Source organism: Artemia franciscana, chromosome 12 (assembly GCF_032884065.1).
Source record: "Artemia franciscana chromosome 12, ASM3288406v1, whole genome shotgun sequence".
Classification (NCBI taxonomy): Eukaryota; Metazoa; Arthropoda; class Branchiopoda; order Anostraca; family Artemiidae; genus Artemia; species Artemia franciscana.
Genome location: NC_088874.1, coordinates 14371528 through 14399123, shown reverse-complemented (window position 1 = coordinate 14399123; position 27596 = coordinate 14371528). Strand labels below are relative to the sequence as shown.

General features: G+C 35.1%; 1 protein-coding gene across 1 annotated transcript in view; it reads left to right on the top strand.

Annotated features, from left to right (window-relative positions):
* Nucleotides 1–27596, top strand: part of LOC136033722 (cleavage and polyadenylation specificity factor subunit 1-like) — a 97205-nt gene that overhangs the window by 42214 nt on the left and 27395 nt on the right. Inside the window, exons 10-14 of the mRNA XM_065714613.1 lie at nucleotides 5725–6039; nucleotides 14586–14803; nucleotides 15886–16049; nucleotides 19602–19827; nucleotides 25118–25214. Of these exons, the coding sequence (XP_065570685.1) occupies nucleotides 5725–6039; nucleotides 14586–14803; nucleotides 15886–16049; nucleotides 19602–19827; nucleotides 25118–25214 (1020 nt within the window). The remainder of the gene's footprint in view (nucleotides 1–5724; nucleotides 6040–14585; nucleotides 14804–15885; nucleotides 16050–19601; nucleotides 19828–25117; nucleotides 25215–27596) is intronic.

Below are 27596 nucleotides of genomic sequence, written 5' to 3'. Positions count from 1 at the left end.
TTTATTGACGTTTCACAGTTAATTTGCAAAAAATAGAAAAAATGAAGTATTTTTAACTTATGAACAAGTGATGGGATCTTAATGAAATTGGATGTTTGGAAGGATATCTTGTCTCAGAGCTTTTATTTTAAATCCCAACCAGATCCGGTGACATTGAGGGGAGTTGGAGGTGGACTTAAAATTTTGGAAAACGCTTAGAATGGAGGGATCGGGATGAAACTTGGTGGGGAAAATAAACAGAAGTCCTGATTGACATAACCAGAACGGATCTGCTCTGTTTGGGGGAGTTGGGGCGTTAATTCTGAAAATTAAAAAAAATGAGGTATTTTTAACTTACGAAGGAGTGATCGGATCTTGATGAAATTTGAGGTTTGGAAGAATATCGTGTCTCAGAGCTCTTATTTGAATCCCAACTGGATCCGGTGACATTTGGGGAATTGAGAGGGAACCTGAAATCTCGGAAAACGCTTAGAGTTGAGATCGGGATGAAACTTGGTGGGAAAAATAAGTACAAGTCCTAGATACGTGATTGATATAACCGGAACGGATCCGCTCTATTCGGGGGAGTGGGGGGGGGGAGAGTTAATTTTGAAAAAATGGAAAAAAATGAAATATGTTTAACTTACGAAGGAGTGATCGGATCTTAATGAAATTTGATTTTTGGAAGAATATCTTTTCTCAGAACTTTTATTTTAAATCTTGACCGGATCCAATGAAATTAGGGGGAGTTTGGGGGGACCTAAAATCTTGGAAAACGCTTAGAGTGGAGGAATCAGGATGAAACTTGGTGGCAAAAATAATCGTAAGTCCTAGATACGTGACTGGATCCGCTCTCTTTGGTGGAGTTTGGTGGTGGGGCTCAGTGCTTTGTTGAGTTTTGTGCTTCTGGACGTGCTTGGACGATGAAAATTGGTAGGTGTATCAGGGAGTTGCACAAATTGACTTGATAAAGTCGTTTTCCCCGATTTGACCATCTTGGGGGTCGAAGGGAGAGGAATCATCAGAAAAATTGAGGTATTTTTAACTTACGAGTGGGTGACCGGATCTTAATGACTCAGAGTTCTTATTTTAAATCCCGACCGGCATTAAGCCTCTGATTTTACTTTTAAAGCAATCTATTGATTCTTAGAATTTTGCTACTGCTCATACCATATGAGCTCTTGGCTCTTCCAACCTCGTCACAAGTGCCATATTAGCTCTTAGCTCTTGTTAAAATGGCTTTCATTTCCTACAAGGATTCCCATGTTGAAAAGACCAGTTTTCAAATGCCTTTTCGAGATAGAATTAGCCAGATATTTTTCTACCGTTGTTTAACTTTTTAAGCTCTTGGTTAAGAACTAATTCTGATTACCTTCATCTGGTTTTCATTTTATTTTGTTTTAATTAACTCAGCAATATGAGGCAACTTTTGCCTCAGCTGCAGGAAATCTAAACACAAGTTCGAAGTCAGTCCACTGTTTTTGGGTATCCTCATAAAAAGTGGATTTATACAAAACGAAATAGCACTTGTCGTGAGTGTCCGCTAAAATACATAAATGACATTTTTGAAACAGGATGCTAATGAACCACTCGAGTGGGTGTTATAATAAAATGGAAAAACCATTTCATCTCCTTCCCCTTAAGCATTGGCTCTTGATTTCCTTTTTCCAAGTCCGTAATGCACGTGAAAAGAGATAGGATTGATGTGATTACTATCGCCAAGGAGGTGCCACTCTAGTTTGACCCTGTTAAAGACTCCAAACTAAAGACTGACGCCTTCACGGCTAGACTGCCTCACCATGGTTAAAGTTCTTTCTCTAATTGTGGATTTTCATAAGTAACCCCAGCAAAAAGTACTCTGGCAAAATATTCCGTAAAAGAGAAAGAAAGAATAGGATGGAATGGAATAGAAAGAATGGATGGCTTTTTGTTGACGCCAGGTTATCTACCTGTCCTGTAAGTGAGGTCTGGTTGAGCTATCCGTGAAGTTGATTGCTAGGTTCCTTCAAAAATATTTTGTTCTTTTTCTTCTTTTCTTCCACTTTGGAAGCATTTGCGGCCCATTCCATTCGGACTCAACGCATTTCTGTTGTCACTTTATATCAGTTTCATTAGCTTAAGCCCAATTATGGGTTATTTTGCCGCAGGCTACTCCCGATTTGCTGTTGGTTCTACCGCCAAGCTTATCATCAGGGCGTCCAGTGCTGTCATAAGATGATCAACCCGCGCTGCATCCAGTGGATTCGGATTCCTGTTACTCAAGACTTGAACACTATATGTAATTCCTGGCAGTACTTCTACCAATTGCTTCCTTTCCGCCTCCTCTGTTCTTGCCTTACTGTCTTCCATCCCCAAAAAGTCTTGACAAAAGCTTCAAATTCTTTTATTCCCCCCCCCCCCTCCTTACTGGGTCTACTGGAACACTCCACTATACTGTTAGTTTCACTTGCACCCTTTGGGAGACTTGACTGAACTTACTATCTAGATTGAAGAGGGTCTACTTTAGTCCTTATAATTGTGACTACCGATACTCTGTCGCTTATAGTATCTGGTAACCTCGTATGAGTTTGACCCGGTGAACTTGACCTAGCCTGTCTCAAAGGCTCGATAGGATTCTCAGGTATACTTTTTCACCTAATTTAGGTCACAAAAATAATTTTCTTTTTAACCAAAAAATTCTTTGACAGACCTGCCGAAACCCACGAAAATCCTGCCTTCCTTTATTACCACAAGTACTGGAAAACTTTTAACAGAATTTTGTCGACTATTTAACCAGTGTTTCCGAACTGGGAGGCACACCTTCTAAGAGAGGCACGGAGTAGTCTAAAGGGAGGTGCGAATATTAACCAATGTTGGCAATAAATCAAATGAAAATTAAAACTAAGCTGTCACACAAAATATCTTAGCCCTTTTGAGATTGGTGAGCTTTAGAGGCCCAGACTGAACAAAAGCTCGGTTCGTCATCTCAAGTTAAAACTTGCAAGGTTTTATAGATGCTGCTGAATACTCTGTTCAGGAACGACCATTTAGGCAACTATTAGAGACAATCTTTGTGATCAATTAGTTTGTCAGAAACGCACTACAAAATTCGCCTTACAAGCAGAAGAAGGAACTAATCTAACTAAAACCGCGTATTTAATTGCATATCTTTGATGTGTTGAAGAGAGTAATATTGCTGAAGGTATATTTTTTGCAAACCCATCCATTGAATTTTGTAATATAATTGACAATTTTTTTTTAATGAGAATGGCATATTGTGGAGAAATTGCATTTGGCTTTGTACAAACAGTGCGAAGTCAATCTTAGGTAATTAAAATGAAAAAACCCAATGTTCTTTGGACCAGAGCCGTTCCTGGGTTGGTTGTGCCAGGAGGAAAATTAATTAAAGTGTCCCCCCTCCCGCTCAAATATAAATAAAAAAGGCCGAATCAAAGTTATAAATTGGAAAAAGTGAGCACCCAGGGCAATTGCCCCGGTATCCTCCCCGTGGGAACGGCTCTGCTTTGAACACAGCGTATGCTAAACAGAGCAGCTTTCGTGTCAAAAAATATGGGTGAAGAGCTTAGACATTTTTGCAAAATTAATAAAACCTATAAACTACACAAAAAATTTTTATTAGAAGTTAGATTGTATACAAAGCTATGTGACGATATGGTAGTTACTTAAACGTCCTTTTTGTGCTATTGTAAAGAACGCTGGGTGTGCCATACCAAAGTGATTCAGAGAATAAATACGTGAACTAAAGGTGGAAATTGTAGTTTTTATTGAAGAAATTTAAAATGATGACGCCAATATTTTAGGGATTGTAATTTAATTATGTACCTGACCTGTTTGGTGGATATTTTAGGAAAATTAAGTTTTTGAATAAATTGATATGAGGGCCACAAATGCATTTATTGATTCAAAAAGATAAAGTGAAGCATTCATGAGGAAAGGAGTTATGGGAGGCAAATTTGGAAAAAAGAATGACATTTTTCCACTTTTAAATTTTGTCTACCTTAAGATAGCATAACAAACAAAAATCTATTTGTTGAACACTTGGATGCTTTTATATGATCATGATTTTACAAATATGCGTGGGCACAGAATCAATTTATTGATGAAGAAGATGACGCATTTGAGTTAAGAAATAATGATAAAGGAAACTTGCATGATTTAGCTTGTGATTATTCTTCCAAACAAAATTTTAAGAATATGCCATATTCAATTTTGCATATGTATTAAGATTGAATATAGAAATTTGTCAAATAAGGCTTTAAAAGTATAGATTCTGCTCGCAAAATCTTATTTATACCAAACAGGATCTTCTGCATCAACAGAAATGAAACCAAAGTATTATATTCGTCTAGTTGTGCTTTGTGCAGTCGTCTCATTATTGATACCGGGATTTGACAAACTTTGTGCTAATTATAGACCAGCGCATCCATGTCATTAAAGAACGATAATATGAGATTGTTATTTTTTTGTAAGAGTTTGTTTTAATAAACGTTTTAGTACTAAAAACTTTCGTGTTTGTATTATTTTATAAAATGGAAGGGAAGAACCATATAATCAAACATTTTTAAGGCCGTCATGGTAAAATAAGGTTTGGAAACCACTGATCTAAAACAAACCCTCCCTTCTTGGTCAATTCGACGAACCGTGGAAAAGAAAAAAAATATAAATTTGGTATTTCACTGCGCCGTACAATCTTTGCAGTCGAGAAGGTAATGGTAATAGGAAAAGAAACAGGGGAGGGCTCCGAAATCCGGATGCAACAATGAACTAAACTACATATTTCAACCCTTTCTCAATATCTGATATAGATATTCCTTTTTTTTAATATGTGGATTTCACGAAAATACATTAGGAAGTTCAGGCTTTCTCAAAAGCCAAAATGGAAAGCTAGAATACTAAAACAGTAAGACTTTGGAGCTGTGGATTAATCCATAATCCATTACCCCAGGAGCTCTTTGGATGGGATCACTTGCGGGAATAGCAGATGCTTGTCGCTACGCCAGATCCACTTTTCAACACCACTATAAATTCAGCGAACGTATCCTGCCACTGGACACCAAAATATGACAGCATTTGCCACAGCAGGCGAAAACCAAAAGATAAGGCCAAAACTAGCACATTTTTTGTTATCCAAATTGCCAAAGTCCAGAATCTTTAACAGAGGTATTGGCCAGCATTTAACGGTTTGCCCAGCATAAAATGATATTCAGACAAAAAATAAAAGAAAAAAAAACAACAAAGCGAATTAGGACACGTCCTGGCTCTCCGCCAAAATTGATAAACTTCTTTTTAAACTAGACGCTAATGAACTATGATTCGTTGGGAGAGAATATCAAAATAAAACATAAAATCGCGAAGAAAGGGAGAAAACGAGGACAATAAACAGTCAGTGGAAAAGTCTGAAAATTATGCGAATATTTCGGTCAAGACCTACGCTTTATCTGCCTAAGTGGAGAATGAAATCAATAAAAAAAAAAATAACTAAACCTTAAAACAAGACACAAAACTAAAACAGTATGACCCTTTCTGAGAGTATCAAACAAATAAACTAACAAAAAGTGATGGATAAACCATCACAAGTGACTTTTGGAAGAGGCTGCATGTATCCATAACTAACAAATAATCTGAATAATGCTATATTTAAGCTAGTATAAAATAGATAAATATGTTCTTCAAAATATTGACTACTTGAAACAGATGAATATAGGTAAGATAAAATCTGACTTTGATATATATCAATATTTTTAGGTTCTTGAAACCGGTGAAGAAATTAATGATGTTCGAGAAGATAGCGGCTTTGATCTGGGTTCAAGCACAATATATGCCTGTAACCTTGGTGGGCGTCAGTATGTAGCTCAAGTGACAAGTAAAGGCGTTCGGCTCTTAGAAGGCTCAGAACTTGTTTATATATTAAGTCTTGAATCGTTGGGTTCAACTGTGAAAATGGCATCCGCTGCAGATCCATATTTGGTTTTATGGATGTCTGATGACACACTTGTAGTAGCTGTCTTGGGTGGACAACCAGGTCCAAAGTTAGACATGTCCATTAAGAAAAATCCTGTGGTAACTTCTTCTTTTTTATTTTTTTCTGATTGTGGTTATCCTGAGCTGTTGTTTTCTTCAGCTGTGATAGGCGTGTATATATGGGTCCGCCCTCAAAAATTTCTGTGTATTCTTAAGGCATCGAGGGAAATGTAAATTTTTATAAAATTGATTTTCTCTTCGATTTGTTCTTGAAAAATTAGGGAGAAAATTCAAACTTTAGCGTAACGAAGATTCAGGGAATTCACGAATGGGATACCCCCTCAGTTCATTCAATGCTCTCAACCGAATAGAATCATTTTCATGCGAGCCCGTTGAAATATAAGTGAATTATACACCTTTTGTGACGTAATAAACTGATTGCTATTAATGTGATTGTCTCCTCGACTGGTGTTTGCTAATTTGTTCTATCAACTTAAATGGGGAAAACTAAGAAAAGACATACGGATAGGCGCAACTGAAAAATCTTTGTTTTAATCGGTTAGGGATATTTTTGGAGTTTGTGACACATTCTTAGATGAAAATTCGGCAAATAAAATTAATATTAGTTATTTCCAATTTTTTCATGTAAGCAGAACTCGAAAAAAAACATGGTGGTCTAGCAATACTAGTTAAAAATTACATCCCAGCACGGATGAAAGAAGAATTTTTGTATTTGAATATTGAGATGATTTTTGAAAGCTGTATTGTTGAATGTTTTTTACCAAATAATGATAAATTTTCAATTGCTGTAATTTATCGTCCTCCCTCATCTAGCATGGCAGACCTTATTGAAAAATTCGGAATTATGTTAAGTGTGATATCAAATCTTCGAGTGTCATTTTTTATCCTTAGGGATTTCAATATTGACTTAATGGGATGCTTCTTATCAAGTCAGCAAGGAATTGACCGACATATCATTCAGTATTTAAAATGTAACATTTCTCATGGTGTGGGCCCAATATGTTCTATTCCGACACAAATAACAAATTCTTCTTTTTCTCTGATTGATAACATTTTTGCACCTCATCCATGTGAGGCTACATTCTTGGTCATGGAAGATATATCTAATCATTGTATTTTAATGTCTAATTCAAAGCGCAAAAGATAGCCAATAAAGAAAATCCTATGAAGAAGAGAAATTTCTCACAAGTAAATATTAATGAACTTACCGAATTCTGAATGATAAACTGGACTTTCATTGCCCATTTAAAACTACATACCGGAAAAGAACCTTACCCAAACAACCTTGGATAAGTAAAAAAATCGACTGTATACGATAAAAATGAAATACCCGTCAGTTCACAATGCACAGCGATTCAAAAATTATTAAAAATTGCTGGTTAAAATTCTTAGAACAAGTGAACAAATCTATTATGAAAATTCTTTTAAAAAATCTGATTCACCTCGGACTACATGGAAATTAATCAAGGATAAAATTGGAAACAATACTAAGACATTGCATCCTGAAGAGATCATGAATGAAAATGGTGTTAAACTGAAGGGGAAGGATGTTGTTGCGGATTATTTTTGTAATTCTTTTTCTCGTATTAGTACTATTATTGAACTGGAATCCCCTAAATCTCCATTTTATTTGTATAAAGAATATCTACCGCCATCAGAAAATTCTAGTATGTTCCTGGCCCGTGTTACTTTCGGTAAATTCCAGAAAGTAATTACGAATCTAAAGGGTGGTAATTCCCTAAGTCTATATAGGCTCTCCACAAATATTCTGAAAGAACTTGCTTGTGAAAGAACAGAAATAGGCAATTCTTTCCCTAATATCTAATGTTCTAGAAAACATTATTCAAAAAACGATTGTTTCGTATCTTGATAAAAGGAATCTATTTACTAAAAATCAGTCTGGATTCAGGTCGGGTCATTCCAGTGAACAATCTATTGCTGTGCTAATTTTAGAGATTACGGATTCACTAAACGACGATAATCATGTGTCTACTCTTTTCCATGATATAAAAAAGGCATTTGATTTGCTAAACCATGAAATTTTGATGGAGAAAATTAATAACACAGGTATTAGAGGTAAAGGCCTAGACCTAATAAAATCTTACCTGCATGGTCGAAAAATTCAGGTAGAAATAAATTGGCACTTGTCAAGCCATATTGTTATTGATGATATTGGAATCCCCGAGGGATCAGTATTGGGGCCATTACTGTTTTTGATTTATATAAATGACCTTCCGAGGTGTTTATCCCAAGATAATAGCTTAGCCGTAATTTTTTAGATGATACGGCGGTGATAGTAACAGCTAAAATCCCATCTTTTTTGGTTGAGAAAAAGGTGACAGCAATGAAATCTTTGAGTAAATGGTTTGCATATAACTACCTTGCTCCGAACTGAAACTTCCTAAAACTGAATTCATGATTTTTGGGTGGTCACAGTGGGCGGTAAATAAAATTACCATAGAAGACTGTAAATTAAAGTATGATAAAAAGAGTAAATTCATTTTGTTACCTTGGGATTATTTTCGATGAGCTTTTATCTTTCCGTAAGCATTTTGATTATTTGAAATTGAAACTTGCCCATTACTTAGGTTGTCTTCTTAGATTGAAGCATGTGGTTCCTTTTTCCATCTTTAAAATTTTATACCATTCTCTAATTGAATCATTTCTTAATTATTGCTCTTATCTTATCTTAACGCATTTATGATCCATCTGCAATCTCTTCAGATAATTCAAAATAAGGCAATTGGAATTCTGGGTACTTTTGTTCATCGCCCTGTGAGGCTTAAAGATCTGTTGGAAACCCAAACATATTTTTCTCAATATACTTAATCTCAAACAACTGAAAGACTTGGATACAGCAACGTGATTTTATGATATCCAATCTTCAACAAATCATTTGCATGATTCGAGCATAATTGCAATTTCCATTTCTCCTGTCCTTGCTCCAAGAAGTATCGCCACCCCCCAATTAAATTAGAAAGAGCTAGATTCTCAATCAGATACCAGATTCCTCATATTGTAAATAAACTCAATTTAGTAGAAATGTCCCAAAGTTTCAAGAGCCTATTTTCTTTGAAAAAACATTTCAAAATTAGTTCTTTGTCTGGATGTTGGGATTGAGGAGTAATATATTAGTATGAATTTTGTTGTGGTGCCCTCGCACTGGGGTGGCCTCCTCTGTTATATCCTACCTTGTATGTTTTTTTTCTTTGCTGTTTTTTTTTTTTTCGGCATTTACTTACCTCTATTAATGCCTGACACATCGAGTCCTGCTCCCTGTCAACCAGTTAGAAAATTATTTATTATGTGATTTGTCAATAAAGGATCTTGTCTTGTTTCACATACGGTACATATATAACGTTTCTCTTTACTTTGATTAAAAAATAAATATTTTAGGTTTTGTTCGTTATTAAATCATTGTAACGTTTGCTCTGGGGCTGTACCCTCAGTAAACACCCGCTTTTTACACTAAAGTTTAACTTTTGTGTAAGAACCCTTCGAGAAAGGGGCTCATTTTAGGAGTATCTTCTTTTAAAAATAAAACAGAATCATCCAATATAAGAGCGACACTGTCGCCTCTCTCATCATCCATTTGTTATTCTTGCCAAATATATGGCTCCAAATGAAGGGGTGTTGGGGGTTAAACTCCTGCTCTATATCTTCTTAAGTAAATGCTGTGGAAATCTTAGAAATATGGGTCTAAAAAAGCATTTTTTAAAGAAAAGGTAGAAAAAAGAAAAAGGGCAAAGGATACATCAATAGACATTAGAATCCCTACTGGGGGTGCTGATTGCTATTTCTTTTCCCTTCAGCCTGGAAGTGCAGTAGGGCTGAGGGCTAGCTTGAGCTTTCACACACCCTTCCTGTTTAACTTCCCAGGTTTTCTCCAGTTACCAATTTGGAGCTGGGCTGATTCGGACCTAGCTTACAGAGTCACACCATTGACTCTTGTTCCAAACAAAATAATCGACGATGCCAGGACTTGAACCCCCACCCAGAGGGACAAAGTACTACAGTTTGAGCACACAATCTACCTCTTTAGACTTCGGATATCCTTCTTACCCGGAACGCAACCATAGATATTCGTTCTAGTAGCTGATATGCAACTATGCAATGCTGTAAATACCTGTTTGTTTACTGGATAATAGGCTTATCAAAACGGTTCATTTTTTGGACCGAATTTATAAGAGTGTTAAGGAACGGATGTGAAACCGTGTGCCAGTATTGCCTTTGAAATTGAGAGGCTAGTTAAGAATCCGTTGGGAATTAACGTTTTGCAAATGGCCAAACAAAACTATTGAAATCGACACTTTGCTGTCGCTTGACTACATTTCGATTAAATAGCCCAATAGGACTTTGAATTTCAGTTTGAATGAGCCTTCTTGCAGCAATCGACGACTACTCTGCCGCTGCCACATCTAAAGTCCCTATCCTATGTTTTTACACTCCTTAGATAACTGCCAGCCGTTTTTAAGCTATTCCTAACGAGGCTATTATCCCCAGCACCTTTAATTATTCTTCGATCTATATTGAAACCGTTACCCAGGCCAAATGATGCCAAGTTAATGTGACTTCATTTCGGGAACTTCATTTGATTCTCATGGATTTAGTAATAATTAAAAGAAGTAAAAAGTTCTAGTAAGGTGTCTGTGTAGGGTGGAACGGGGGGCATCTACTCCATTTTCAGCGTCCTCCTATGGTTTCAATAATTTTATTTAGTTTTTTTCTTGTTTTTTTTTTTAGCAATTATTCCTTGTGTAAGCGCGGTTCTATGTAAAAACATCGCCGTGAATTTAGTTGGGAGTCTGGGGATTAGTAAAGAATATCCCGTTCGAGATTCGGGGATTTCAACTAGAATTAATCAATCAGTTTGTTATGCTAATGTGATTATATTTTAGTTATGAAATGAGAAGTTAGCAACTCGATAGTTTGTCTAGTAAGGGATAACCAGATCTCTGGTGGCAAGACCATGTGAAATGGTGCAACAACAGCGATCCATCGGTCATAGTTGCAGAGTAACTAGTGTTGCTCTGTCCGTCTGATGGGACCTCAACCCTCTAAAGGCGCAATATAAGTAGCAGCTGCTAACTCCTACTAGATTATTGAAATCGAATACACTTCTAATGGATGCTGATGACAGTAATACAACTTCCCTCCTAACACGAAAACCCAATACCATAACTGCAGCTGTTAACAGGATTTTGTTTAATGAATTTTTTCTTGTCTCCTAGTAATTAGGTCGATCCTAGTAATATAATCGAGTTTATATTGGAACATAAACCCTTCGGTTTGCTTGGAAAAACACGTCTTAATTTAACTATTTGCGCCGTTTGTTAACGGCGATTCGGTAGCATGAGAGTCTAACAATTTAAATTGAGTGGATTTGAAATCTCTCGAGATAGTTTTGATTCAATTAATTAAAATTTGTTTAATTAATTGAATTAAATTCATCTCATGAAACCAATTTCTTTAATAGATGTGGACAAGATCTGACAATATGTTTTAAGTATAAGCCGAGTGACGAAATTCGTAATTTTGGATAATATATACAAATATATTTAAGACTAGCTGTTGGGGTGGCGCTTCGCGCCACCCCAACACCTAGTTGGTGGGGGCGCTTCGCGCCCCCCCCAAGCCCCCCCGCGCGCGTAAGTCGTTACGCGCCATATTAGTTACGCGCCATTGTAGTTGTGTCCCTATGTCCCACCTGTGAATATAGATATATATATATATATATATATATATATATATATATATATATATATATATATATATATATATATATATATATATATATATATATATATATATATATATATATATGTTTTTAACTACGTAAAACTTGCGAATATACAACATTCTTTGCTGTCCCATTGTCTGTGCATATAAATAGATTGTCAGGTTTACCGACTCTTGAACATGCAACATATAATGGTCCATGGGAAAACAATCCGTATTCAGATCTATACCTCATGATTCTAATGATTGCTCTTGAGCTTTGTTGATGGTGATTGCTAATCGACCATTCCCTGAGTCGCCATCGTCATTTATATATCCCCCTGTGCACCCCGGCGTCCCCTTTGTAGTTAGGTCCCTGTTTCCCGGTCGTCATTTATATTCCCTGTGTCCCGGTCGTCATTTGTGTCCCGGTGTTCCAGTCTGTGATTTCTCTTTGAGTGTCCCGGGCGTCATTTATATTCCTTGTTTCCCGGTGTCCCGGTCGTCATTTATATCCCCCTGTGCCCCCCGGCGTCCCCATTGTAGTTGTGTCCCTGTGTCCCGGTCGTCATTTATATTCCCTGTGTCCCGGTCGTCATTTGTATCCCGGTGTCCCGGTCTGTATATACATTCGTTTTTTAGTTTTGTTTTTCTCCTTTATTTTTTCCTTTTTTCTTTTTTTTCTTTTTTAGTTTATTTAGATTTTTAGATTTTTTAGTTTTTTTATTAGTTTTTAGTTTTTTTGTAGTTTTTACCATTTTTTTAGTTTTTTTAGTTTTTTTTTTTTTACTTATGTCCTGGTCGTCATTTATACTCCCTGTGTCCCGGTCGTCATTTGTGTCTCGGTGCTTTGTTGATTGCTAATTTATATTATATTTATATTTATATTTTTTATATTTATTAATATTTTTTTAGTTTTCTTTTTCTCTTATTTTTCAGTTTTTTCCTTTTTTTTAGTTTTTTCTTTTTTAGTTTTTAGTTTTTTTTTGTTTTTTACCTTTTTTTAGTTTTTTTAGTTTTTTTAGTTTTTTAGCTTTTTTAGTTTTTTTATTAGTTTTTAGTTTTTTTTTAGTTTTTGCCTTTTTTTAGTTTTTTCAGTTTTTTTTTAGTTTTTAGTTTTTTACCTTTTTTTAGTTTTTTTTAGTTTTTTAGCTTTTTTAGTTTTTTTTCTTTTTAGTTTTTTTTGTAGTTTTTACCTTTTTTAGTTTTTTTTTCTTCTTTAGTATTAGTGTGAAATAATTCAGACGTCATATGCGGACAAACACGACGTCACTCGACAGACAGACAGACAGACATAACCCACAAACAACTTATTTTTATATATATTTATTCATATTTTTTTAGTTTTCTTTTTCTCTTTTATTTTTCAGTTTTTTCCTTTTTTTTAGTTTTTTTCTTTTTTAGTTTTTAGTTTTTTTTAGTTTTTTACCTTTTTTTTAGTTTTTTTTAGTTTTTTTAGTTTTTTAGCTTTTTTAGTTTTTTTATTAGTTTTTATTTTTTTTGTAGTTTTTGCCTTTTTTTATTTTTTTCAGTTTTTTTTTAGTTATTAGATTTTTACCTTTTTTTAGTTTTTTTTTAGTTTTTTAGCTTTTTTAGTTTTTTTTTTCTTTTTAGTTTTTTTTGTAGTTTTTACCTTTTTTAGTTTTTTTCTTCTTTTGTATTAGTGTGAAATAATTCAGACGTAATATGCGGACAAACATGACGTCACCTGATCCACACACAGATCCACACACAGACAACTTATTTATATATATATAGATTTAGTACGCCTGAATAGAATAGAGATGGTGTTCATTAGTGGTTATCCTTAATTAAGCACATAAAAAATGTCCCTAATCTGATTTCTAGTTAGTCCTTTTTCCGACCCCAAAAGTCCTTACTCCTAGGCTGTATTGTCTGTACGACTCCGGTGATGTAGAGACAGTTACTTCAAACAGTGATGGATTAGACGGTATTAAAAAAATATCTATATTCCAATTATATTAACATGGTCTTAAAAAATCATTCGAAGCTAACAACAGATTTACCCCCCCCCCCTTCTGCCCCAAGTCTGACCAGAAACACATTTTTTAAATGGACAGCTTTGGTCACGTTATGGAAACAACAAGCCTGAACATTACCATTTCAATAGTTTCGTGTATTTGAACCTTACTTCATTCTAAGATCCTTTAGTTCCGTGTGCTCATTATCAAGAAACTTGCCCAATTGACTGAAGACTGGGATGAAATATCTCATGAAGCACTTGACCCTAAATCATTTTTTTATGTTTTCCTTTTTAGCCACTCCCAGTCCTCAATGTTAATTTTAAAAAAAATGCCCTATTGGAGTTAGTGACACCTTACCTTTTGTTTATACCCAATACCCAAAATCAGTGGCTAAGGAAAGGAGCTAATCATTACCTTGTTTAAATGTGGATTGTATTTAGGTATTTCACTGTCGTTCTAAAAACTTATGGATAGTTTTGATGGGGTAACCACCAGAGATAGTCTGTTCCAAATGGATGTACAGCTCTAAGCAAAGCTGTTTTTCAAGTACTCAGTCTTAGGAGTTTCCTTCTGCAGTTTATCAGAGGATACTTTGTGTCTATGTGTTACTTTCTCCCCTTGAAAGCGGTGGCAAAAGAAGAGAATGCTTCTCAGAAAGATATGAGTTGATTTCGTTCTGGAAAAACTTCGTCGGTAATTCTTTGGTTTTCTTCAAAATGAGTAATTGATCTGACTGGTGTTATAAACTTTTGAATCAGCTGTGTTCTTCACCTTCTTGAGAGGTGCCAAGAGGGTTTTTGGGCCCAAACGTGAAACGGGTAGCCGTATTCTAGGCCATTGATTTATTTTCAAAGTGTAGAACTGAACTAGTTATTCATTGCTTTGTTATTTTGCTATTATAAATTGCTTATTTATCTTTAGAAATCTCCTATTTCATCAATTTGCTGTTACCGCGACAATGCTGGAATATTTACGAAGAAAGTAGTGGAGGAAGAAGATTCAGTCCAGCCTGCCAATCCATTTTCTTCTCAAGCATCATCCTCATTTGATAATGAAGAAGCTTATTTGTACGGCGGTGCCGTCCCTCAGACTACAGATAAGGATCCTATGAAAGAAAAGAAAAAATCTTTCAGAGATAGGTAAAAGATGCACTTTTTTGTTGAATTTTAAGTAAAACTTCGTTGAATGATCCACTTCGTATGCTGTTTGGTTTTATCCCAAGCTTCTCCAATAGAAAGAATGTATGTAAATAATTCAATTATACAAATTTGCCTTTCAATGCTATAATTACAGTTACAATTTGTCGATTTTTTTTTGTGAATATACAGGGAATCTCGACCATTCTAGTGTCGTCGCTTGTTTTGTGTTCTATCGACATTTAATTTTTATGTGTTTGCAATTTCTTAAAATCATAAATGTAGAAAGAATTAGTATTCTATCATCTCAGTTCAATATGATTTTTATCGGTAAACATTTAAATTCTTTTCTTTAGAAATGTTGGTCTTTCTTGTTTTCAAGTCATAGAGAAAAGGCTTTGAATAGTTTGGGAAGGAGGAGGAGTATGCATAGGTGTTTTGGTCTCAGACAGCTTAGTGCTTCAGTCAGCTATTATAATTAGTTAGCAGTTAACATGAAGAAATACCTATAAACTATAAAAAAATATCTTCCGTAGCACTGTAGAATGCTTTTTTTTTAAATAGAAACTTTCTTTGTACGTCCAATTTAACATTTCTAGGCTTAATTCCAATGTACAATAATAACTTCTTCCTAGGATATACAATCTGGAGAAATATGTTTCAAGTTGTGTTTTGTTGAATTGTAGGGTTTTGGATCGAAAGGGCAAATTCTTCTCTTTTATCATTTTAGAAATTAGTTCCACATAATTTTCAATATTAAATTCAAAAATTGAACCATATTTTTTTCTAAGTATTTATATCTTTTATGGAATTTCCTTTGGAATAAAAAAAGGGAACATTTCCTGCACCAGTAGTTCAGCGACCGTTATATTTTCTACAATTTTGCAGAGAGCAAAGTGTCATCAACCCCTTCCCCTCTCTCTCTCTCTCTTTCTCTTTCTTTCTCCCCCTCCGCATCCCAATGTGTTTTTACTTTCTATTTATTTTACTCAGCCCCTCTGTTTTCATTTCTGTCTCTTTTTTTGTTTTGAAGCTACTTCGTACGTTGTATTTAATATTAGTTAGAATGGCGTAATATTTTTTAGATGGACGGACCTTATAAAGGACATGCCTTCAACTCACTGGCTATTTGTTGTAAAAGAGAATGGTGTTCTTAGGATTTATTCTTTACCAAATTTCCAGCTCGCTTTTCAAGCGAATAATTTCTCCGTTGGTCCTCGTCTGCTGCAGGATGTTTACTCGGAAATAGGTACAGTAATTTATGAATTATTCTATTTTATTTGATTTGCATGCCTGGATTCCTGAATATATCAAACACTAAAAAAAATGGTAATACGACTTTATATCAACATAGTAGTGCTGACTGAGTAAAGAGCGACATGTCTCCTACATTGTCTTAGAAACTTGAGAAGTGGCAATATTCAGTTATAAAAATGAAAGTTATGGGGCTTGCTTTAAAATGCAGAAAGGATTGCAGGGTAAACAATCACCATTTTTTTCCTGTTTGAGCCACCCAGGCATTCCTTAACCTCTCATGCATTGGATAAAGATAACCTCTTCTGCATTAGATGAAAATTTTGACATAGTTATTTCACAGAGAGTGATCAAAAACTTAAAAAATACCCCTCCAGGGGAATATGACTCGCCCAGCTCTTTGTCAGTGAGACATGATAATTCTTAGAAAAGTACTCACCTGGGTTCTATATGAATAAGCTCAGATCTGCTTGTAACTGATGGGGCGTTTAACCATGGCCCGTGAAAGAGAGGAAATGCATTTTTTGGAGTGGGCGCTGCTTCCTAGCATCGAAGAGTTTACATACGAACCTACTTATTCATTTTATATTTAGCAGGCACATAGGTACCGTCAAGAAGTCTTCCCCCAGGAAGTTATAGACTGCTGACTTTTTGGGTCTAGGTTGTAGTTTGCTTCCATGTTCGGAAAATCAGGAATATCCCGAAGTATGAAACTCTAAAGCCATCTAGCTCCTAGACTGTGAGAGTCAACAGTCTAAAATATTTAGGGGTCTCTTAGGGTGTATGAACCTACCAACCAAACCTTGTAGTTCCAATTTTTCAGCCTCTCCCCGAGCAAGCTACCTTAGGAGTTCTCAATCTCAGGTGATTAGTCAATCCCTGGCAAATCGATGAATGTTTTTAAAATTTATCTGCCCTGGTATAGTCTACTGCTCGTTGGAAAAGCAGCTTCACATATATGTTCAAGGCAATTCCTTGGTAGCTTTTATTTATTTTTGTGATTGGATATGTTCGGTCATATTTGCGATCAGAGGTATAAAAAGTGTCTGGGGTCTCTCTAACCCTACCCCCGGCAAAGCCAAGAATGCTCTTTCTTGATTCATATCTCTGGAATAATTTCACCTTTTTATTTTTATAATATAGACACGTGTTTTGCTAAAGATTGGTTATTATACTTGCTAATTATACTATATAATTAGAATAATTATATGTATTTTCTGCGAAATAAATTTAGTTATCACGACGCTTCAAAGATTTTATGTGAAAAAAAGTATCCTTCAAAAAAAAAATTTGATAAGTAAGGTAAACTTAATGATGTTTAAAAAGGAGAAGATGATTGGTATTTATTCAAAGAAATTAACAGTTATACGAAATAAAAGCGTAAAACGACTGTTTTGATGCAAATATGGAATGTGATTCGTCTATATTCATAGCTGCTGATAGCATAGGGGCCAGGGTGTCCTACGCCACATGGAGGGTATAAAATCATAGAAAGATATTTAATTTGTGTGACTGCAAATCCGTATCCCCATCCACGCTGAGTGATTTAGCAGTGGCTATTAAAAATATTTGTTCGTAAATACCTGTGATCGGAAATTTCACTCAATATTTAAATTGTGCCTTAAATTTAAGCTGCGATCCAATGTTTTAGTTTTCAAGCAAAAAACTTTACGAATATTTCTACGACCAGAAATCAATACATGTTTCAATGAAAAAGTTTTTCAAAGAAGAGTGGAGAAGGAAAGTAAAAGCTAAAATAAGGGAAACTAATATTATATAATAAATCAAACTTAAAATTAGTAGGAATCATTAACAGAATTTAAATTAACAGAAATATGAATCAAAACAGTTAAAAATTGAAACGAATAGTCTAGTCAAACTTAAAACGAACCGGGAATCGAATGAATAAGCGGATTGAAATAAAATGAACAGAAATTAAAATAAATTTTCATATTATATTTTGTACGAATACAAATTACTACTAATAAGAGTGGTGTTGCCACCTCAAATCCCCTGAAGGCTATAGGGTCACTCCTGCTATAATTAAGTCTAAATATATTTTGAACAGTTTATGATTCTTTTTTCTATTATCAAAATAAATTAACCGCTGTCAAAGCCTTCAGCATACCAAAATATTTGAAAACGCCGATTTAGTTTAATTTTTAGAAAAGGCAATAAATTTTCCTCCATATTTTCTTTTTTTAAGATCATTCCTTTCAAATACGCACAAAACTGTTGACGAATCATTTAATGATTTGCCAGTTTCAAATATTTTTGCAGTGAACTAAATGGATTCCTTCAAAATAAACAATTGATGTTTTATGAGTTAGGTTTGGCTTACATTTTCCAATACTTTTGAATAAAAGGCATAATAGAAAAGGACAAAGATACTCCACAGCCATTGCTGGCACATGGGACGTCGAATTAAGTTTTTAGCTGTTGGGTCTTTTTAAGGGGATAAGTAACCAGCCTGTCGCTCTATCTTACCGCAGAAGGGATCAATCCATGGACCCCGTATTGCTAATCAATCTTATGTTCTGCCACAGGGTCAACGAAAGGAAGCTAAATGGAAAAATAGTATGATGAAAAGTGTGATTTTAAAATAATAAAACTAAATTGGTATTCGAAGATATATTTATTCCAAGGAATTGTTAACTATTTTCCTACGAACGTGTTCGTTCCAACTTTACTAAGAATTTGTTTTTTTCTTTCCTGTAAAATTGATCAATATTTAGCTTTTTTTCTATCTGTCAGTAAGTAAAAACACTGTTTCAAATGCATACTGAAGTGAAATATATTTACCTGGTGAAAAATATAAGAATAAACTTTTTTTGAGCTACGTTGAGGGAATTTTTTCTCAGTTGTCTAATTAGTCGGAAAAAAACGTAAAGTAACAAATAATTGGCATCAAGTAACAACCTTAGATCAAGTTTTCAGCAAAACAATCCTCTATGGACGATAAAAGGCTTTATTAATACAAATTAACAAAACGAATCCATGTTTTGTAGACTCATTGATTTCATGTTGGACTAATTTTGGTAAATTACAGTGAAAATCTAATTTTACTGGTACATTTAAAATATTCACCCTATTGAAAAATATAAGATTATATTTTTTTGTGAGGTACATTGTGTGAATGTTCTCTCAATTGTCCTATCAGTCGTAAAAAAAAACCTATAGTAACAAATAATCCGCAGCATAGGATTGTAGAAGACACATAGTTTTGACAGTACTGTCGAAAGCATATAGTAGTGCCGATAAGAACTGTCTTTTTTAGCTACAAAGTCCGCTGAAACAGGATATTAGCAGGAATTTGATTTCCGGTATTGGGTTGATTCCAGCTAATTGGGCTATTGGCCAGTAATCCATTATTCTTGAATGGATGAAAAGGTGAAACCCTCAACACTTAACACTCAACTAAAGGCTAATTTAGAATGCTACATGCTCGATTGGCGTGATTAACAGCGGGAATAGAAATCACTATGTAATTTTGAGTTGGATGATTTGCCCCTCGCCTTTTAAATTCTCATACAGATTTCTTTTTTAGACGAATTTCCTGTGCCCATAAGCTCTGACGCACCCGTTACGCATGAATTGCTAGTTGCACCCTTGGGATATAAACAGAGACGGCCAATGTTACTTGCCCGAGTAGGGGACGAAGAGCTTCTAGCCTATGAAGTCGTTCAAACGTCCTTTGGACTATCGTCTGAACAGCTAAAGATCAAATTTAGAAAAGTTGAACATGGTTTGATACTTAGAGACAGAAAAAGCGCGTAAGTTCTTTTAAGGATTCAATAAAAAACTATGGTTGAAAAGTTTTTGCTTATACTTCTAGTGTAGCTAAAATTGAAAATGTTTAAAAGCCTCACTTGAAGATAAACAGAGATTACCTGGGACTTTTACTCAGGTTCTTAGCTCAGAGTTTAATACAAAATTCTCATTCCTAAAAATACAAGTTTTTGCTGGTCCCTAAGTCCAATCTAAAAGTGAATACCCTTAATTTTGTTTGTTTCCTGTTTGATATCGAACGTTTGTTTATGTGCCTACGTATTGCTTTCGCGCCTTACACGGAGCTACTTGTATCTATAGTTTTTCATCGAATCTCTTGAAACAGTTATAGTTAGCTTGTGTTAACATGAACACTAGCTTCCTAAACGAAAAGCCACTGCTGGTAATAAAAAATAAACTTTGAGAATATAGACACTCGGAGAGTAATGTGAGAAAAAAAATAACAAAAAACTCTGGACTCATTCACTTAAATGCTCTGATAATTATGTTAAGCTCAGAAATATGGTGATTAGACAAATTTCTAATGAAGATTAAATTCTTAAATAAAGATCAAGATTAAATAAATTAAATTTTTAAATAAAATTACTGAATTAAAAAAATTAAATTAATACGGTGGAACTAATAAAGAATTTTGTGATAACTCTTTTTATGTCACCCTCTTTGATCACCCCTCTGCTCGGGTATTTAAATGTTGATGTTTCATAAAAATGCAAACGGAACAGTATTTCATGTTTACAGAATCGTATTCAATGCGCTTAAAGTACTTTGCAAAGTGTTAATCCATTGGAGTTATATGTATACTAAAGTTTATAATAGCCCACTTGTTTTCCGTGTAGAGAATTAATTTCAACCTTAAATGAAGCAACTGCACGATGTCTTTTGTACCCCTTTTGATTTTATTTATTGATTAGGTTTCGTTTTGTTTCGGCTATTTTCTTTTCTCAGTTTATGTCATTGAATTACTTATTTTTTTATATCTGTCTTGGCTTTGAAATGCATAATGTAAGATTAGCTTTGTCATAAAAGTCAAAAATGAAAAGTATCCTTGTATAAAAGTATCCTCTATCCAAGGGCTTCTGGAGTTCTGTAAATGGCTGTCTGATACATTTTTGCAAGGTTCTTAAGCTTCCAAAACAACAAGCTTCTGAAGTTTCTTGTTCAAAATAATGGCATGCCTTTGTAATTTCAAAATTTTAGTATTTCTCTTTCTTCGAGAGGTTGTTTAGCATGAAAAGGAAAGGGAATTTCTTGAAATTGTTCTTTCTTGCACAAAAGAGGTAGTCTGTGCCAATCAGAAAGGCTCCGGTCTATTTCCCCATCAGTTCCTTTGCTGCTTTTACTTTTTAGGCCTTCCAGTGTTAAATTCTCTTTTCAGTATGCATGTTCGGTATTGGTATTTGAATTTAATATAACTTGGCTGCCTTCTTTTTATCTGGAATAAGTCAAGACCAAACTAGAAGCAAGCCCTGGAGTATGTATATCGAGGTTGGCACCTTTATGGCTTCTCTTTGGGGGAAAGGTGCAAAATAATCAGTTTACTTGAACCAATATAAGAACGTAATGACAAAAGGTTGTCTATTTCGTGAAGCACGGCAATTAGTGCATTAATATGTTCTTTTTTTTATAACTACTACTATTACGGCCACCAACAGCTTATTGAATCACAAAGTCTGGTAAACCAACACGTCCAACCTCAAAGCTTCACTCTTTATCCTCCTCTCCCATTAAGTTCCAGTTTACTTTAGATTCATTCTAAAGATCTTTTGATTTGAGGATCAAAAGATCCTCTTTTGAGAGGATCTCAAAAGAATGAGATCCTCTTCTCATTCTTTTCAAGGATAAACTACTTTTCGTTTGGCCCAAGATGGATGGTCAAAAATCGCAATCTTTGCTAATCTTAACCTTCCTTTCTTAATCTTTCTTAACTAAAGAATGCTATCTTAACCTTCCTTTTGCTATAGCCCCGGAAAGCGAAACCAGACCATATTTTTTGTGCAGTTAACTGCACGTACCTTGAATTACCTTAGGTAATTCATCAGCGAACATATAATATTTCTTACTTAACCGGTCAAAGCACCCACATTTCAGAGCCATATTTAACCACTATCATTACTGTGGATTCCCCTATTCTAATTTTAGTTCGAAGACGTATATTCCTGTTGTTCCAGACTTTTTAACTGCTATAAAATCCCGCGTCTTGGCTCTTTTACTTTTTAACAACCTTACTGCATCCACCTTCTATTTCAATAATGCTACCCTGGTAAACGAAGCTGTCTTCTTGATTGATTTTCTGTGTAAATGACATCACCTCATTACACTCCTTTATTTCTAGTCTATGCGATTTACTCCTCTAGAATTTTTTTTTCAAGCCCATTCTAGCACCCTGGACTCTCAATACCTAAAAATATGTCACTAATTCACTAAAAATATGTCACTCATTTCACTAACATTTATCTGGGTCACTCGAATCGTCTGCACAGTCTATATCTAGAAGAGTTTTGCCATTCCATTTTGATACCGTGCTCTCCCATAGACTTTGCCATGTTCCTCAAGAAAAAGTTTCGTCAAAATAGTCCTTATAAACAGGGGTAGGACTTGGCACTGCTTAACTGCAGATTTCACTTTAACCAGCTACTAACCTCACCTTCTACCTTAATCGCAGCAATATTGTACTCCTACATTGGACTAGTCATTTCAATGCACTTTTCAGGTATGCCATACAAGGATGGGACCTTCACTGTATCTTTTTTATCAGCTGAATTTACTGATGACAAAGGGGTCTGGTGATTCGGACACTTTTCAATTATTGATCTAAGAACAGAAATTTGGACGACACCTCCCCCTCCCAGCCTAAAACCACACTTTTCTTCTCGTCAATATTCATCGTAGGCATGTTGTAGTCTAATAAGTATCTCCATGCTAAGTAATTTGCTTCCTGTAAAAATCCACCTAGTACCTCTGTAATTATTACACTACAAGTTATCACCTTTTTTATTAAAAGGTTTGCTTAAACGTCGATTAAACGTCTCCTAAAATCAAAAGGTACTCCCCTTTTCTAAAAATCGTATTCGTAATTTTTAGTATCTTATCTCTTCGCGGCTACTATATATCTAAAACTTGTTTACCACGCTATAACCTCATGAGGTCTTATTATTTTTCAATCCGTTTATCGCTTCTCAAATTCGCCTTTGCAAATTAATCTTCCACCGCTTGCAAATTGTCGCAGATTTCTTTCTTTTAGTTATCATTTCTTACAATTTTATCATGGTTTAATGAATTCTAAAAATGTTTAGTCTCTATGTCATTTACACTCTCACTACCACTAATTTAGACCCCTTTTCCGTCTTCGACTGGGGCAAATCTGGACTGACTACTTCTTCTCAGTTTTTATGGCACTTGGTATTTACCAAGTAACATATATAGATCGCAATTTCTGCCCATCGGCCTGTCTGTTTTTCGGCCCCGGTTTTGGTATTCAGGCACTTCCAGATAAGCACGGATGAAAGTTGCCTGGCATATCAGGGACCAGGCCAGATTAAATTAGAAATAGTTGCTTCCCCGATTCGACTATCTGGGGGGAGTGGAAGGGCGGTTAATTCGGAAAAATCAGATAAAATGAGGTATTTTTAACTTATGAACAGGTGATCAGATCTTGATGAAATTTGATATTTAGAAGGACCTCGTGTCTCAGAGCTCTTATTTTAAATCCCAACCAGATCCGGTGACATTGGGGGAGTTGGAAGGGGAAACCGGAAATCTTGGAAAACGCTTAGAGTGGAGAGATAGGGATGAAATTTGGTGGAAAGAATAAGCACAAGTCCTAGAGATGTGATTAGCATAACCGGATTGGATATGCTCTCTTTGGAGGAGTTGGGGCGGATTTCCGGTGCTTTGGCGATTTCGATGCTTCTGGACCTGTTAGGACGATAAAAATTTGTAGACGTATCTGGGACCTGCATAACAATCGTTTCCCTCATTCGACCATCTGGGGGGGGCTAGAGGGAGGGGAAATCGTGAATTTCAGGTTTGCTTATCTCACGAATCGGTAATCGAATCTTAATGAAACTTGATATATAGAAAGACATTATATCTCAGATGCTCCATTTGATTTGGATTGGATCCAGGTGCATTGGAGGTTCAAGGGGGGGGAACGGAAATCTTGGAAAACGCTTAGAGTGGAGAGATCGAGATGATAATTGATGGGAAGAATAAGCACAAGTTCTAGATACGTGATTGATATAACCGGACCAGATCCGATCTATTTGGGGGAGTTGGGGTGATTTCTAGTGCTTTGGCGAGTTCGAGAAAAAGCACAAGCTCTAGATGCCTGATTGACGTAACCAGATCGGATCCGATCTCTCTTCACAAGTGCCATATGAGATCTTAGCTCTTGTTGAACATGCTATTACAATATTTTACTATTAAGCTGTCTGGTTGCATCTTTCAGATCCTCGGCGTATTCATCCAGGGAATTTATTTCATATCTCCTCGATTCACACTTTACCTTCTGTACCTCCCTTATTTTTTCTTACTCTCGTTTGACCTATCGTTCAGAAACTTCTTATAAAACGTATTCTCTATTCTATATTGCTATAAACGTACTTGATACTATTCCTAGATGCTATTTCAACTTTCCTCTTTAAAACATCTTCTGCTACTTTGCAAACTTTTTCCCTATAATTACTCCATCGATTTTTCATACTATCAAATTCAAAGCTCTTCAGTTTAATATTCAACCGCTCTATAAAAGTTTCTATCAAATTCTTATCCTGACGTCTATCAACGTCATAACTACCTGGAAGGTAGTTACCCTTCCTTTTATTCAGCTGTAGATTAACTCTAGATACTACTCGATGGCAATCTTTAATTTTAAGTACAATAACCGGGCTCCTAAATACGTAAGTGCCGATTTACTCTTTGATTTCTCAATCGAAAATATAGAATTATGCTTAAATAGAATCAGTCGATCCCAAGTGGAAAAAAATAAAAATTTTAATACTTAATTCTGGAATAAGTTTAAGTACTGCTTAGATGCTGTTCTACTTCTTCTTTATAAGTATGTATGTATGCGTGCATGGAGAGGTACCGAAACTGCTATTTGAACTTATTTTCTTTTTTTTCTGTTCCTACATTTGCCTAAAAAACGCAGAAAACAAGAGCCTTAAGAATAGAAATAAATATAAATACACCATAAACTGTATGTTTGCTATGATCGGGGTAAATAATTTTGATTCTGGTTTGATACATAGACTTCAGATTTTTCTTTTTTATTAGAGCCCGGAGGAAACCAGATCAGGACATTCAATTCGGAAAGGATGATTTTGCAATCCAGCAGTACCATTATTTTGCTAACGTAAATGGCTACAGTGGAGTAAGTAATTTTTTCCTCTAGAGATGTCATAGTTTGTTTCATGTGGGAACCGAAGTGGTCACTAAATTGGTAATTGGATGAAGCTTATAGACTTTTTTCCTAAATTAAAGACGTTTCGTAATCTAATTTGGTAAAAAGGTCTCCATAAGTGTGTTAGCTTTAAATGTAGGAAGTATTGGTATTTTATTTAGAAATTGTTGACTGGAATGTAATTTGTCAACAATATGCATAGAAATAAGTTGATTGAAAAAAAAGTAGGTAAAAACTTAAAAAATCAAGCCAAGTTCTTTCATCGTAACTCCAATTTGCATATCCCAAATTTCTATTTCTTCATAAAATGGACAAAGTTGATTTTGAAGACTTTTTAGACTTAGAAGAAGTGTCCGTTGCTTAAAATAGCTGATTAAAATAGCCTTTTCGTGTTGTGTTGCAATCAGTTACTCTTTTTGCCTCAGTTCTGGTAAACATTATAGGTAACTATTGCTACTAGTAACAGCTTGTCGCAGTATAAATCCACCCGAGGTCGTCATGACTATGCACACTCCTCCTCCACCTCAATATTGTGTTACACGTAAGTAATAAAATGCCCAAATAGTTCATTGCTTTTATGCAATTAAATAAAAAAAACAAGTTTTTTTTAACGGGAATTAAGGAGCGACATTAAAACTTAAAACGAACGGAAATTACTTCGTATATGGAAGGGCTGCTTCCTCCGCTCTTTACGCTAAAGTTTGACTCTTTCTCTTAATTCTACTGTTTAAAACAGTAAAAAACTTTAGCGTAAAGAGCGGAGGAAGCAGCCCTTTCATATACGAAGTAATTTGTGTTCGTTTTAAGTTTTAATGTCGCTCCTTACTTCCCGTTAAAAAAAACTTGTTTTTTTATTTAATTTCTGAACGTTTTTGAATTAATGCATGTTTTGATTTTGGCTCTCCGCAGATGAATAATTAAAACGAAATTTGCATATTTTTTTTTTTTTGGCTAACTGGGTTTCCCGTAGTTTTGATCGAGTGATTTTGAGAAAAAAAGGAGTGGGGGAGGAGGCCTAATTGCCCTCTGATTTTTTGGTTACTTAAAAAGACCACTAGAACTTTTAATTTTTCACGAATATTTATTAGTAAAAGATATACGTAACTTACAAATTAGCTTACGTAACGAACTTCTGTATTCTCATGTTCTTATTACGTATATGAAGGGATTCACCCTCTCGTCAGTACCTCGCTCTTTGCACTAAAGCTTAAATCTTTTCCCAATTTCTTAAGAATGACCCCTGAATCACAAAAGCCGTAGAATAAATAGTTGAAATTACTAAAAATGCTTTAGTGTAAAGAGCGAGGTATTAGGAGGAGGTGAGCCGATCATATACGTAATAAGTTCTGTTCGTTTTAAGTTTTAATGCTTCTCCTTACTTTCAGTTGAAAAAACTTTTTCATATTTATTTTTTCATTGTTTTTTTTTAGTTATGCTAGAAAATCCTGCTCTCCCTTCATGAAGATTCTCTTCCCCCATGACAAAATTGGGGGAGTAAGTCGTCCCCAAAGACATAGTTATAAGGTTTTTTTGACTACGCTGAATAAAATGGCTATCTCATAATTTTGATCCATTGACTTTGGGAAAGAATTAGCGTGGGAGGGGGCCTAGGTGCCCTCCAATTTTTTTGGTCACTTAAAAAGGGCATTAGAACTTTTCATTTCCGTTAGAATGAGCCCTCTCGCAAGATTTTCGGACCACTGGGTCGATAAGATCACCCCTGGGAAAAAAAACAACAACAAAAAAACAAACAAATAAACACGCATCCGTGATCTGCCTTCTGGCAAAAAATACAAAACTCCACATTTTTGTAGATAGGAGCTTGAAACTTCTACAATAGGATTCTCCGATATGCTGAATGTGATGGTGTGATTTTCGTTAAGATTCTATGACTTTTTGGGGTTGTTTCCAGAATCATTTTCTCAGGCTCGTAACTTTTGATGGGTAAGATTAAACTTGATGAAACTTATATATTTAAAATCAGCATTAAAATGCGATTCTTTTGATGTAGCTATTGATATCAAAATTCCATTTTTTAGAGTTTTGGTTACCATTGAGCCGGGTCGCTCCTTACTACAGTTCGTTCCCACGAACTGTTTGAAACAGTGCCTTGAGAATGCTTACCCTGCATAGCAACCTGGATTAAACAAAGGCCAGTGCTCAAAACTTGAATATGTTCAACTGAGCTTGAAGTGTTGAAACAGATTTTTCAGATTTGGTCCATTTGGGTGCTTTTTGAAGCGGTTTTGCATAGAATTATGGAAAACCGTTCATTTGGCGTATTTTCACTAGAAAAATTAGGCTGTTGGCGCATTTCCACTTTTATAAGTGGAAATTCAAACCGGCGCAACT